The following is a 14,500-nucleotide window of genomic DNA, read 5'->3' as shown; positions in this document are numbered from 1 at the left end:
CCAAAATCATAGAATGGTGTGGGTTGGAAAGGACTTTAGAGATCATCTAGTTCCAAACCCCCTGCCCTGGGCAGGGACACCTTCCACTAGACCAGGTAGCTCAAAGCCCCATCCAGCCTGGCCTTGAACACTGCCAGGCAGGGGCCATCCACAACGTCTCTGGGGAACCTGTTCCAGTGCCTCACCACCCTCACAGTAACGAATCTCTTCCTAATATCTGACCTAAATATACCCTCTTTCAGTTTAAAACTGTTACCCCTCATTGTGTCGTTACACTCCCTGATAAAGAGTCCCTCCCCTTCTTTTCTGTAGGCCCCCTTTAAATACTGGAAGGCGACTACAAGGTCTCCCTGGAATCTTCTCTTCTCCAGGCTGAACAACCCCAATTCTTTCAGCCTGTCTTCATAGGAGAGGTGCTCCAGCCCTCTGATCATCTTCGTGGCCCTCCTCTGGACTAGCTCTAACAGGTTCATGTCCTTCTTATGTTGGAGGCTCCAGAGCTGGATGCAGTACTCCAGGAGAGGTCTCCTGACAGCGGACTAGATGGGCAGAATCCCCTCCCTCAACCTGCTGGCCACAATTCTTCTGATCCAGCCCAGGGTACAGTTGGCTTTCTGGGCTGCAAGTACACATTGCCAGCTCATGTTGAGCTTCTCATCAACCAACACCCCCAAGTCCTTCTACTCCGGGACGGGCCCACCTCTCCAGCCTGTCCAGGTCCCTCTGGATGGTATCCCTTCCCTCCAGTGTGTTAAATACACCACACAGCCTGGTGTCATTGACAAACTTGCTGAGGGTCCACTCAATCCCACTGTCCACGGCACCGACAAAGATGTTGAAAAGTACTGTTCCCAGTACCGACCCCCGAACAACACCACTTGTCACTGGTGGCCACTTGGACATCCATCCACTGATTGCAACCCTTTGAGTGCAGCCATCCAGCCAGTTCCTCATCCACCGGGTGGTCCATTGGTCAAATCTTTGTCTCTCCAGTTTAAAGACAAGGATATTGTGTGGGACGGCGTCAAATGCTTTGCAAAAGTCCACGTAGATGACATTCGTTTCTCTTCCCTTATCCACCAATGCTGTAACCCTGCCACAGAAGGCCAACGTATTTGGCAGACACTATTTGCCTTTAATGAAGCCACGTTGGCTGTCACCGATTACCTCCTTACTTCCCACATGCCTTAGCAGTTTCCAGGAAGATGTGATCCATGATCCTGGCGGGCAGAGAGGCGAGACCGACTGGTCTATAGTTCTCTTTTTGAAAATGGGGGTAACGTTTCCCCTTTTCCAGTCAGTGGGAACTTCACTGGACTGCCACGACTTCTCAAATATACTGGATAGTGGCTTTGCAACTTCATCCACCAGTTCCCTCAGGACCCACAGATACATCTCATCAGGTTCCATGGATCTGTGCACGATGATAAGGGCTCCATCGCCCTCCCCCATAAACTAGCTTAGAGAAAGATTCACTGGGAGGAGGTACATTTGGATCCCTGTACGTTTGGGATAGTTTTCAAACTTTTGTTTGCTTATCCAAACCAAGCATGTTAATGCTCGTTCATCCCCAGTAAAACTTAGTTGAAGGAATTTCAGGAGGGAATTAACTCCTTCTCCCACAAATTGCATGCAATATCTGAAGCAGTATATATTCAATAGAGTTCTAAAGGGTAGTTTTACAACAGTAATGATCAGGGAAAACAGTTGGCTTTCTGACAGTATTGCTTATAAAATATCAGTTGATATCTGAATAGCCTAAAAAAAATATTTTAGGCTCAATTTCAGTTGATGGCTAACATGTAGGTCTTTTGTAAATGCAAGATCCAAATTACACTAACTGGGCAAGGAATCAAGCTTATCAGTTATAAACAACTTGAGTGTGGGTGAGTTAGGTTTACTGTCTCTATTGGTTTTGGCTGAATTCATATATACAGTTATACTTCAGACTGAAATTAAATAAAAAAGTCTAATAATTACTTCAACAGAACTTTTTATACTTATTAGATTCCTGAGCACAATCAGCCTCTAAGAACTGCTGTTAGCTCGGGCACTAGTTCATCACTTTCTGTGAGGGTGAAAATGCAGTTAGAGCGAGTCCACTAGGCAAACGGAACTAATATTTCCTGCATACCGATCATATTTTATGTGAATCAACATTTAAAAAAAGCTAATGGAATTTTATCCTTTCGTATCTGTATGCCAAATGAGTGTTCTGAAAGCACAGAAGAGTTAAAACAAAACAAACCTAAAAAATAGAACCCACCACCACCACACACAACACTACAAACTTTTCATCAGGCATGTAAAATTTTTATCTTAAGAGTCATGAAGAACTTAGAAGGACACTTGGAAAGAGGTTTCTTCAACTTTTCGCTTTGTAAAACAAGAAAGCTGGAACACAATATTAAAAAATCCTTTCAGTAATGTGGTGTGCCTTGTACGCTCCAGAATGATATCCTAAATTCCTTTATTCAGAGCTCCCAATTAGATTATGCTCTAGTTAACTTCAAGGAAGTTATTAAATTAAACCAGAAATTCCTAAAGCAAGAGGTTGCTTTGACATGCACAAAAAAACGAAACTGGATGACCTTAAGTGTTAGGAAACTTTGCAAAGTCCCGGTTAGATTACAATACACGCTCAGGCTCCCAAAAGAGTGCAATGCATTTACTGTGAAAGAAAACTTGATGTCACACAGAGTCTGAAAGACTAACAGGTCCCTGACCATTAGCGTACAACCACCATATGAGCTGATCCTTCTGTGATCACATGAGACCCTTGGTACTCAACAAAAGCTGAAAAATTAGTGAATCATTTCATTATTTTGACTCTGGCCTCCAAGGGCTTTCTTTGTCAAATCACCGACAACACATGGATAGGACAAAAGATTTTCAAAATAGTGGTTAGAATACAAATTTAAGAGAGGCAAGTATTGCAACCTTATGGTGATGTTTACTGAGTGAACTATGGGTTTATGGGTCAATTTCAGTTGAGGGCCAGATCCAAAAGTGTGATGTCTTAAAGCAATGTGGCTTTAAAGGTTCCTCGCGTCCCTCTCTAAAAAGCTGTAGGAATTAAAGCAGTTACACCATTTGAAAAGGATGAAATGGAATCATTGCATCATCATAACGGCACTTTGCTTTCCTAATATCATCACATGTAGCAGGGAAAATCTGCTGGTGAATAACCACACCATTCTTGCCTATATTTTTAGTAATTTTTATTACTTACTGGGCATTTTAAAGGTGCCCTTTCCATTTTAAAAAAAAAAAAAAAAAAAGTCAATTGATGGCCTAACAAAGAGATAGTCCTTCCTTTCCAAAAGGTAGCATTCCTGAAACAATTCAACAAAAAAACCCCAATTCTTGTAACATGGGAAAGGAAAGATATAGCTTAAGAAGTACATTCGTTTCTAAATCTCTTTCTTTAACCGAACCATTATGCAAACTGAAGAAAACAAAAGTTATTTGAAAAATCAAGATTATTATCATGATAGCATCCTTTTAGACAACAATGAAGCTCTTTACCCTACTGTGCACTCATTTCACATTTTTTAAATTTGTTCAAGTACCGGTTTATTCAACAGGCCAAACTGCTTCAGGGAGCCCAGTCTCTGGAGGAAACAGGTCCTTACCATGATCAACTAGAAAAACTGTGACTTCACTACATAATGTGGGTTCCACAAAAAGGTTTTATACATAATTTAAAAACAGTAACAACAACTAACTAACTAACTAAATATATACTGAAGCAACGTGACTTAAATATGTAAAACCCAATAAAAACAAACATTAAGATGTAACTTGCTGACTGTATTCCCCTAAATCACATCAACATTACAGGAATAAAATTACAAGTTAAGAACAGTGTTATGCTTCACGCCCTAACTCTGAATTTCCTGTCTTTTTATCTCAGCAAGTCATACTCTCTAACGTATTTTAAAGGTGTTTTTTTTAATTTCTCACATTAACTTTTATGCTTAAAGTACAAAATGCAAGCAATCAGGCAATGGAAGTAGGCAAACACATGCATTCCTACAAAAACACATTACTCTACTGCAAAAATGTCACAGAAAGGAACGCAAAGGTTTGTTCTTTTTTTCCCAGTTGAAAAGGATGCAAACACGCACAATTGTAGAAGGCAGGGGAAAAGAGCACGAGCAAACCAACAGAAAAACAATCTGATTTTATAAATTCCAGAAAGGCACAAAGTAAAGGAGACTGTTATGGTTTACAGCTACCCTTCTTTATCGCTCTCATTGTCCCCCTTTGGCCTGCGGAGGACGCGCTCCTCCTCTGCTTGGACTAGCGAGGTGAGGTCTGACCGCTGAGAAATCTGTTGTGGAACCAAGGGTCTAGAGGGTCTAGGTGATGCCCAGCCTTGTGCTCCCATGACTTTCCTTCCAGTCTGTGCACCAGAAGCAGAGATGGAGAGGAGATACAGCATCAGAGACAGTTGTCCCCTGTGGAGGAAAGTTTGCCTGCTAGCTGGCACTGAATTCTCTGGTGGTGGGGCATCGGCCTTCTCCCTGCCATCCAGAGGGAAACAAAAACCTCTAAACATGAGATGTTGTTTTACAAACACTGAAGGTACGTCTTTTGAGAGGAATACTTACTTCCCCACTATTTTAAATGTAGTTTTACGCTTAAATAAATTCTCCCCGCCCAATCCAGTTAAGTGTCAGCACAATTTTTTTAAATTTTTTTTTTAAATGGGTGCATGTAGCATTATCCACACTACATTTTAAGTGGGGCATGCTGCACATATATGCATTTCTGAGGCTGTTTGAGAAAGAAGCAGACTCCTGGAAACACTGGTCTAGGTCTTACTTCCTTACCGTTTTTCCCTGAGAACTGGGCAATGAGCAAGTGGCAGAAAGTAATCAAGCAACACCACAAGAGGCAACAAAAATCCTTCCACCTATCATCCCACTCAATGGAATTTCAACTCACAGGTAGCATCTACACATCTCGTACCATTTATCAAAGCTAATGCCTGAAGATCAGCACTGAATTTTCTTCTTATAGACTGTGCTCTATATACTCAGCTTGAAACACAAAACCAAATAGGTGTCAGAAGAAGAAAATAATTATTCACAACAGTATACCTCACAGGATCTAAATTTAAACTGTCAAGAAAACATCAGGAAGATGACAATCCGGATTGCATGGCTTCATTTGCCACTTAAGTATCTGAGCTAGACTCATTCAGGCACAGCTATGCTTTAATCCCCTACAAAAATTTCTCAGCAAATTCACAGTCTCAGAACAAACAGATGTTCCCTTTATGCTTAACCCACAGTTTAGCAGGGAATAATGGAAGCTTCCCAGCTCTCTTTCTTGAAATAACTTCTTCAAAAGGGAGGAGGAAGCACCTTCTGGCCTGAGTAAAAGTCCTTGAGTCTGGAAAGAAGTGAATTTGTCTGCCTTTGTAGAGAATATTCCTTTTCTTCTATAAAGCCAGTAAAATTGTGTCCTCAGCTCTGTTCTTTTGTAAAAACTTTTTCCCGGGGTTAACTGTCCTGGTCTATAATATCCAGTTCTCAAAATAACAGCCTGTCCAGCACTGCCAATACTTTTATTTCTACTGCAGCATTAGCAGTATATATAGTAATATACCAAAGTTTCTTTTAATTTGATGTGCTGAAAATGTCACTTTGAGAGGTGTGGGAAAAAGGCAAAAGAAAAAGGGGTGTGTAGAAAACAGGAAGCAAACGTATGCAGCTGGTGAATAAAACTCATTGTATATTACTGATAAAACACATTTTGAAAACCACTGCAAAAACATCTAATAAGGAAAATGGCATCACACGGCTGTCTCCCAGCTCACAGTTGCCCTCCACAGCAACTGGGACCTTTCTGAAACATTCGGTTTCAGGAAACCCCATGTACCATTTTGCAAAGAAAATAAAAGACTAGCTCATTCCAGTATTTCTCCTTCAAAAACCAAACAAAATGAAGCGCAGGCATTCAATTCCTTTTTCTCTGTTAATCAGCTGCCTGCAGAGAATGAATGCATGATGATTTTTTACAGGGCAAACTTGAACCTATACTTTAGACTTGTTTCCTTATCCAAATCATTAGTTTCTCTAAATCAATTTCCAATTAGTTGCTCCAGGAGGTACAATTGTTGCACTGGCCCGAGCATTTAGGATAAGAGATGAATACAGCTTCAGCTTCCAAGTGTCTTGTTTTCAGCCCTGGGAACTGAGGACCCTTGTTTGTGAGCTGGTAGTTCCAGTACCTCACTAGAAACACATTTCTAATGCCATAGAAATGCAAACCATGAAGGAAAAAAAAAGGAAAGGAGATTAGCTTCCTGAAAACATGACCCTCCTTTTTTGCGACTCAGCCAATGACTTGAAAGATTTGTTTTGTGCTGAACATCGGAACAAACCTGCGGTCATTTAGGAACTTCATGGTTTCCATTAAACTGCACAGCATGGACATTTGGAATTTCATGGCAACTATGAAGTGAGAATGTAGATCTTGCTTTTCCAAAGCACCGGTCTCTGCCGAGAGCTAACACCCACACACATTCACCCACATTCCTTAGCCAATTCATGTCATTAAGGAGACTTTAAAAACAGACAAAACAAAGAAAAAAAACCAACAACAAACCCCCAACAACAAACCAACCCCACTTAAACCTCCTTCTTCAGCACTTGAAAGCAAAATACTACAAGTGGAAACGTAATATTTAAATGCAGCAAAAGCATTGTGTCCTTCTACTGTGTTTACAGGATAAACTCTGCAGCTACACTGAAAAGTTGAAGTATTGGGAACCACCTAATTACCCAAGCATTTACCTCTCTGCAGGTGTAAATACGTGGGCCTAATAAGCCTTCCCACTGTGAAAGCAGTTACTTAAATTATATTAAAATATTAAAAACTATTTAATGAGCTTTTTCCCCCTAAAGTAAATTGAGTGTGTGCCTTAACCTGCTTCAGGCAAAGGAAGTTTCAAACATATTGGTTTTGAAACTAGCCATTATTTCCCATGTTGCAAAAATGGCAATTTTATTTCCCAACAGCAAATGAAACTGTCAGGAAAATTTAGATGCAATAAAATTGGGTGGTTAAACCAACATGCTGGATTTGGAATAAAACTGAATTAAAGGAATTAAAATTAAGCATTATGTCAGTCAAACTTTATAAAAATTATTTGAAATGGGGGGGGGTGGTGTTGGGGTTGTTGGTTTTTTTTTTTTGCAAAAGTTAGGTTTTGGACTTGGTGAAGTCCACTCATAACTACCCATTTTATGTCCATCAACAGTGTCACATTTGAAATTTGCGCAATGAAAAATATTTTGCATAAAATGTGTTGCTTCTGGCAACATTTCTGCCTAAATAAAAAGTTGTCAGGCAGTGTGTGACTTTAGTGGTACAGAGTTTTAAAATGGTGGCTTCAGTCCAAGGCTAGCTAATAACGGCTGACATGCACTGGAATCTTGAGGCCTAAATCAACATTGTTTTCACAGCTGTAATTAAGCCACCTAATCAGAAGCACATTTTGACGGGACAGTTTCTGGAAGCCAGACATTACAATTTCTTATGCCTGGAGCGCAGTGGCTCATGAGAGGTCCTCATTTAATTTCAGGGTTTTTTTTTTTTAAGAAAAAAAAAAAAAGGCTGTAAAATGAAAAGACTATAAAAAAAGCAGTGTACGGCTGTTGAAATGAAGCAGGCCTATGTGTTCATGCCTTGACCAACCCTGCATCCCACCCTCCTTCGGCTCTCTGCCGAGTCCCCAGCTCTCAAGTGGCAGCTGCACACAGTGAGATTAAGGGCTTCTGCCAAAGTCAACAGATGAGCTGGTCTGAACTGGCTCTCTGTGTGTTCTGATTGTAAATTGTGCTGGTGATGATTAGAGAACTCTAACACAGGATGTCGACTCTTAAAACTGTCCAGAGAAAATAATTTTTATTTTTTTTTAAGTTCAGGAAATTTTTTTAAACTTCTTTTGTGGCTTGGTACATAGTGTTGTGTCTATAACTTTCAGATGATTCAAACATGAATTCACACAAATTAAGTAACTATATTATTAAAGAAATCCACTGTTACTTGCTCACAGCAAGATCCTTCATTTGGGGATGTTTATGTAGCAGTATTGCTGCTGAATGCAATTCTCTGGCTAGTACACCCCAGCAGTCTTGTGCTTCTACCACCTGCCAGTGGAAGACACCCCTAAAATTCAGATTATCAACTATTTTTCTTGTTTTACTATCACTTTGGGATGTCGCCATACCTGAAAAGGCTAAACTGTCTTGCTCTTTTTCTGGAGCACAGCTACATTACTAACTTTAACATAAACTTTCAACCCCAGAGGCCATTGTAAAACTATCAATATGAAGGCACCAGTCACTGGGGTCTGATTACATTTAGTTCTGCATTTTAATTACATATGGATTCTATTAACTGAACCTTTTGCCTTATAGGCAACATTTTAATCAAATTACTATAATTTTCAAATATGTTACAATAGTTTGACAAGTTAAAAGTTCACATACCTAGAATATTGAGTATCAAAAAATTTTTGCATAGAAAAGAAGTATTCTTTACAAAATAGCAAGTGTGTTGTTGGATTACTGTAACTGTTTTTGAACACCTTGCTCTAAGTTACATAACATGATTTATAATATCGGTTTCATATTATTATTTTTTATGGGTACTATATAATAAGCAAATAGTTTAAACTACATGATTTATACTGTTTGGTTACAACGATTACTTGTGTAAGCAATACCACATGACAAGGTGAGCATTTGCACTAGGATACCTGCATTCCTTGGCTATGCAGTAAGGCTGGCAAGAGATGCCCAATTGCTTAAAATCAGGTAAGAAACACAGTATTTCAGTAAAAAAATAGTTTCTGGAAGATATTACTGCTTTGTGGATTCAGCCTGATAGAGACCTCAAGCTTAGTAAACATTACAAATACAATTTTCTATTTTTGCCTATAGTGATATTTTCACTCTTCCGTGTCTATTATCACCTCAGTAGTTGGGAAAGTCTCCTTGAGGGTCTGTCAGATTTTTCTTTACTTACTATCACTTTAAGAATATTCATATGTTTCACAGTAAATAAACCATGCACCGGTAGTTAATAGTACTAAGCAAAAGTTAGAATTATCTGAATTCTGTCCCAAACTATTTCCAAGAAAACACTGCATGACAGAAGGTAACAATAAAAACAAGTCTGATTATGTTTTGCAAGGCAAATTAAGAACTAGCATCTCCAAATCTTTCACAAAACCAGTTCAATTCCAAATCTTTCAAAAAAATCTTTGAATTTCAATGGTGCATCAGGCTAGCATGAAGTAGTGGAAAAGCCAAGCAGAGTTTTCATCCAGGACCTATCTGCTTCTTGCAACATCTGGGAAGAATTCCCCCAGCTACATCAGTCATTCCATGTCCTAACACAAGAGATATGGCTCTGGCCCACAAAAGACACTCTCTGACATTTAACACGACACCGATGGAGTGAGTGCCTTTCTCCTATGCAGCAAGTGAAAAGGCAAACAGATTTTTTTTCTTTCTCTCCAGTTCCATCCTCATAATTCTAAATGTGAGGCACTGGATCCCTGTTAAATGCAGGTCTCGGCCTTGAAACAGAGACTGAACCGGTGACAAGGAAACAAAGAGCATGGGGGAAAGACGTGTAAAACCACTGCCCTGACCAGCCTGGCTAAGTAGGAAGAAACTCAGTGGTGTTGTTAACTGGTAAGTTTGAGTTTTAAATACTTCTTTTCTCTCTCCCCGCCATGACTGTGGTTCAAGTAGATCACAAGAACTGAGAGCTGACTGCTCTGAGTAGTAAGAAAAGTGTACAATTTGCTTAATGCAGTTCAACAGAAAAATATGAGAGCTTATGTCCGTTACTAGCATCTCAACAATAAATATGGATTCTTCATGCATAAGATCACTCTACTTGCTTCTGTCACCTTATCAAAACCTACAATTCCTGTACTTTCAGAACTTTAAGTGATATCACTAGGCATTTCCAGACAAAGGACAAACACAGCCTCAACTGTGGGGAAAAAAAAAAAAAGGATGATGCAAAGCCACATAAAGCAATGAGTGATTTTATTTTCAACCCCAGTTAGGAGAAGCATCCAAAGACAACAGTTGTTTTTGTGGTTAGTGAGAGAACTCTGCTCTTCTTACCAACATTGACTTCACCCCTCTCAGCCATCTGAAACTCTCCCTCCTTCAGTTAAAGTTATCCTTTTAGCTCCCCAAATTTCCATTTCTCCATTACACAAAAATCTTTTCTCTCTTCATTGTCTTTATAAATTATTGTATTTTCCCCTTCAGTTCCTACTGTCCTTTGGTTCTGAAGTGAAAGCAGAAAAAGGAAGGGGTACCACCAGATCAGCTGCACATTCAGGATCAGAGAAACACCTGACCACTTGTAATATAACAGTGGCTTCTTCAGTTTCCCAAAACTGATACCAGAATATTTTAAATTCTTAAAATTCTGTCAGCAGTACTGACATCAGGCACAAAATCTCAGGGCTGAAAGCTACGAAAACACTTTCTGGAGAAATTTCGTAATGAATTGAATTCCGTCAGTTCCTTATGTGTGTCAGGTCACACTGGAAAATACAGTGTCACTGCATCCACTCCCCACAACACTGTGCTTGTAGCAACAAACTCTTTGCCAGTACAGACACCATGGATTCACGTGCTTTCCATGTGACTAATACCATGCCACATGTTTCCCCACAGCACCCACAAAGTAATTGCTTATGACTATACTACTGCCCAGTACAGCACTTAAAAGGTCTCAGTTCAAAGCCTACTTATTACTGCGACTCTGAATGAAAGTGCAAGCATACTAATAAACTAATGTATCTAAAGAAGAAGTAAAACGGATCAAAGCAGCAGAATTTGGTACTGTTAAGGTAACTGGCAAGAGTTCATTTAATAGGAAACCGTGAAGCACAGTCCAGTTTTTGATGTTTATATCACTAGATGTTGCTGAACAAGAAATAGGCAGGAAAAAAAGAAATACAAGAACATTTTAGCTGGTATCGTCTCTGCTTAGATACTGATTATGTGTACGGTTAGTTACTACCAGTGAAATACTTCCCCTAAACCCACCTTCTAAGTACATTAAGCTTTCCTAAGGAAAATCATAAGAAAGCATAAAGAAAGAGACACATGAAAGGAAACACGACAGTTTCTTAAATTTCACAGAGAAAATGGCAGTGACAGTCCAGTACTCACTCAAGTGCTCAGTGAAATAATACTCCACCTTATTTCATGCTAGAGGTTGACTGCTGGCTTCTCTGTTCCTCCTCTGGCAACCTACATCCTTATAGTTAAGATTACATATGGCCATATCAATGACATCTTCTTAGGTGAACTCTTATTATTAATAGCTCTACCAATTACAGATATAACCCTTAACGTGGGGATGCAGCCAGTTATGAAGGACAGAATTGTGACTGTGGTACTTGCACTTCAGAAAAAGTACATTTTAAAAAACAAGGAAATGCACAGGAGTGAAACTGTTATGGTTGCAAACAAAAACTATTACAAAATGTTTATGGTTTGATAACAGAAATAAAAGAAGATGACATTTTAGAAATGTAAGGGAATTTTCAGAAGCATTTGGTAAAGAAAAAAAAACAGAAGACATTTTAAAAATAAAACAGAAAAGAAATACAGGAATAGGGAACAACAGAAAAAAGGGAAGGTTTAGGTAGAAAACCAATAATCTGTATTTCAGCCATACTGAATTTTAAAGAGTTTCGAGAATGAAAAATGCACAGGGTCTTTCTCTGCACAGAGGAAGAATCATCAGAGACGAGTACAACAGACAGATAGCTGGACACTAATGAAGAGTACAGAGACATTCAGCTATTGACTCCCCTGCACCTCACATAATAATTCTCTTCTCTTTTTGCAGTATTTCCAGCATTCATCTCACTTCTGTCCATCATAATCATATCCCTTCCTGTTCTTCTCTGTTGGCATTAGCATGAGCACACATAGCAATCTCAGAATCTAAACACTGTTGACGAGAAGGAAAGTGGTTGGACTAGAAGCAGACGAGAATGGAGACGTCAATTCAGAGTCTTAGATAAAAGATGAGGAGTCAGAATCACTGATGTTGCCTTATGGCATCAGTTTTGTTTTTACAATTATCAGCAAAACCCAAAGCAACAGAAGAGGAAAAAAGTGGTGTGAATAGCGAGAAAGGCAATGTAGTTAGCGAATTTCAGTACAAAAAGGTCAGTTAGGAAAGCAGTACCTTCTGAACATAGACAAGATCAATACTGATGAATGGCCCAAATCTGGATGCAATGGACAGTTGGGAGGGCAAGAACCTTACGCAACATACAAGACATCAAGAGACAGCCACAACACAGTGACATAAAACCCAATCTTACAAGGTCCACACATAGTATACACCTAAAAGACACTTCAAAAATGTGTTTTAGCGCTGAGCAGTAGGTTACTGCTCTACGAACAGAAGCACGCATCATATGAAGACCTGCAATGCTGTGTTTGTCTCCCACATGAAAAGTTTTGCTTGCAATGTTACTAGAACTGGATATTGATTGAACACAGTGGATTGAAACCAACAAAGTATACAACTCTGAAACCAAATAGATGCTCAAGAAAAGTCATTACTCCCTTTCATTTAAAATAATCAAGAAAAAAAAAAATCTGTTCTACTTTTTTAATACAAAAGAAATGTAGTGCAAAACTTCTTCCTCAAAATCAGAACAGAACAGTATCGGCTGAAACTTTAAAATGTAAGTCACTCTGGAAAGCTGTGATGCCTGAAGTTATCAGAAGTCATGCTTTATGCAACTTCTGCAAATATTAGGGACGAGCTTTAAATAAGAAAAAATGAAATACTACAAAATATACCATAAAAATACATACTGTTTTCATGGAAACTTGAGAATCTATCATTCTGAAATTTTTGCCTTTACATTAAAATTTTAAAACAATATCTATTAATGCTTATGCTTAGGTTCAAACTAAACTGCTCCTAAAGGAAGGAGTAGTATTCTCCTCAGAGTGTTGTACGTAAGGGCAAACAGATCCTACTACAATGCAAAAAGTATCACCTTTTTACTGGTACTGTAGGCAGACACAAATTACTTCAAAAGCTCTGCATTTAATCACAGGCATTGGAGAGCTGGTGGGGGCAAGTTGTTTGTTTTCGTTGTAACATATCAAGCCACTGCATAGCCCTTCATAGACAGGACTAGCATAATCTTTGCTAAAAGCTCTCTCAATCCCAGTGAAAGCAAACCTCGCTGCAGCAAGTTTGGCAGACTTCCCAATCCTTAGTACACAAGTGGTCATCTTGATTTAAACAACAAAAAACAATCATAACAGGAAAAGGAGCAACCCAATTACACTGGGCACAGGCTCAGCAGGACACATGTAAACCTAGTAGAAAACGGAAAGAAAGCCTGGTTGGAGGAGAAAAGAAGTAATTTGAGTGAAACAATTTCATTTAGTTTCTTAAAAGGCTGTGCAGTCACAAATAAAGCTTTCATTGAACAATTATCATCTCAAGACATTAAAACCGAAATTCAGCACTGATTAATATATTTTCTATTTGTGCTAATTTCCCATTGTGCTGACCCAATTTAGAAGCAGGATAAGAAATTAATGTTATTCTGCTGGAAACAACCAAAGCCACAGCCACAGCCTTTGAATGTACACTTGCCGATATATTTACGTCATTTGCATTAGTGACAGCTCTCTTCTTACAGATCTTCTGTTTCAAAAAGACAAACAATCTGCATTTTCTTTATGGTGCTTTGCTTCACAAGAATAAAAGAAAACAAAGGAGAAAGGAGAGGAGAACAAAAAAAACCCCCTCAAACTCCAAAGCTTTCTCCTTTATCCTATGTGGAAAAGTAAAGAAAGAGGGAATAAAAATACATCAAGTGTATGCAAGTTGCACAGCTTAAACAGTCTCATTCTAGACATACTTGGCTACATATTTATGACAGTTTATGTGTCTGGCCTCCTGCCTGTGTGACACAAGTACATCTGCATTCAGTAATCCCCCTAGAGAGAGGTCTCAGATCTGAGGAATCACCTGATTAGCCTTAGACAAGTCCAAGTATCTTTGTGGGCAACAACGTTTTAGACAAGAAATGATTTCTGAAATTGGATTTTAACCTTGTAACCTTAGTGAGAAGTATTATTCATAAACACAATTGTCTCCAAAAAAAAATTCATGTGTCCTAATAAACATTTTGTTTACAAGCACCGTTAATAACACAATGTTAAAACAGAATGTTTTATCTTTAGATGGTTACACTCTTCCAGTCCAAAATTCAACTCTTTACTGTACTGCCAAAACCAATGTATACTTTTCCAGTGACAGTGGCAATGAACAGGTCCTTGCAGAAGATACAGTAGTAAAATTAATCCTTGTGTTAACTTTTACCACCCCCTTTCTCTTCTGAAAAGGTCTCAGAAGGTTTCTGTTGACGCTAGTTTTATTGGTCTATCAT

General features: G+C 38.9%; 1 protein-coding gene across 1 annotated transcript in view; it reads right to left on the bottom strand.

Annotated features, from left to right (window-relative positions):
• The window catches only part of CCDC171 (coiled-coil domain containing 171), a 163,198-nt gene that overhangs the window by 27,198 nt on the left and 121,500 nt on the right, over positions 1–14,500 (bottom strand). The window contains exon 24 of the mRNA XM_009891512.1: positions 13,125–13,331. Coding sequence (XP_009889814.1) covers positions 13,125–13,331 — 207 coding nt within the window. The remainder of the gene's footprint in view (positions 1–13,124; positions 13,332–14,500) is intronic.

The sequence above is a fragment of the Charadrius vociferus genome, unplaced genomic scaffold, assembly GCF_000708025.1.
Source record: "Charadrius vociferus isolate BGI_N301 unplaced genomic scaffold, ASM70802v2 scaffold198, whole genome shotgun sequence".
NCBI lineage: Eukaryota > Metazoa > Chordata > Aves > Charadriiformes > Charadriidae > Charadrius > Charadrius vociferus.
Note: the sequence above shows the minus strand (reverse complement) of the source record. Positions and strands in the feature narration are given on the sequence as shown.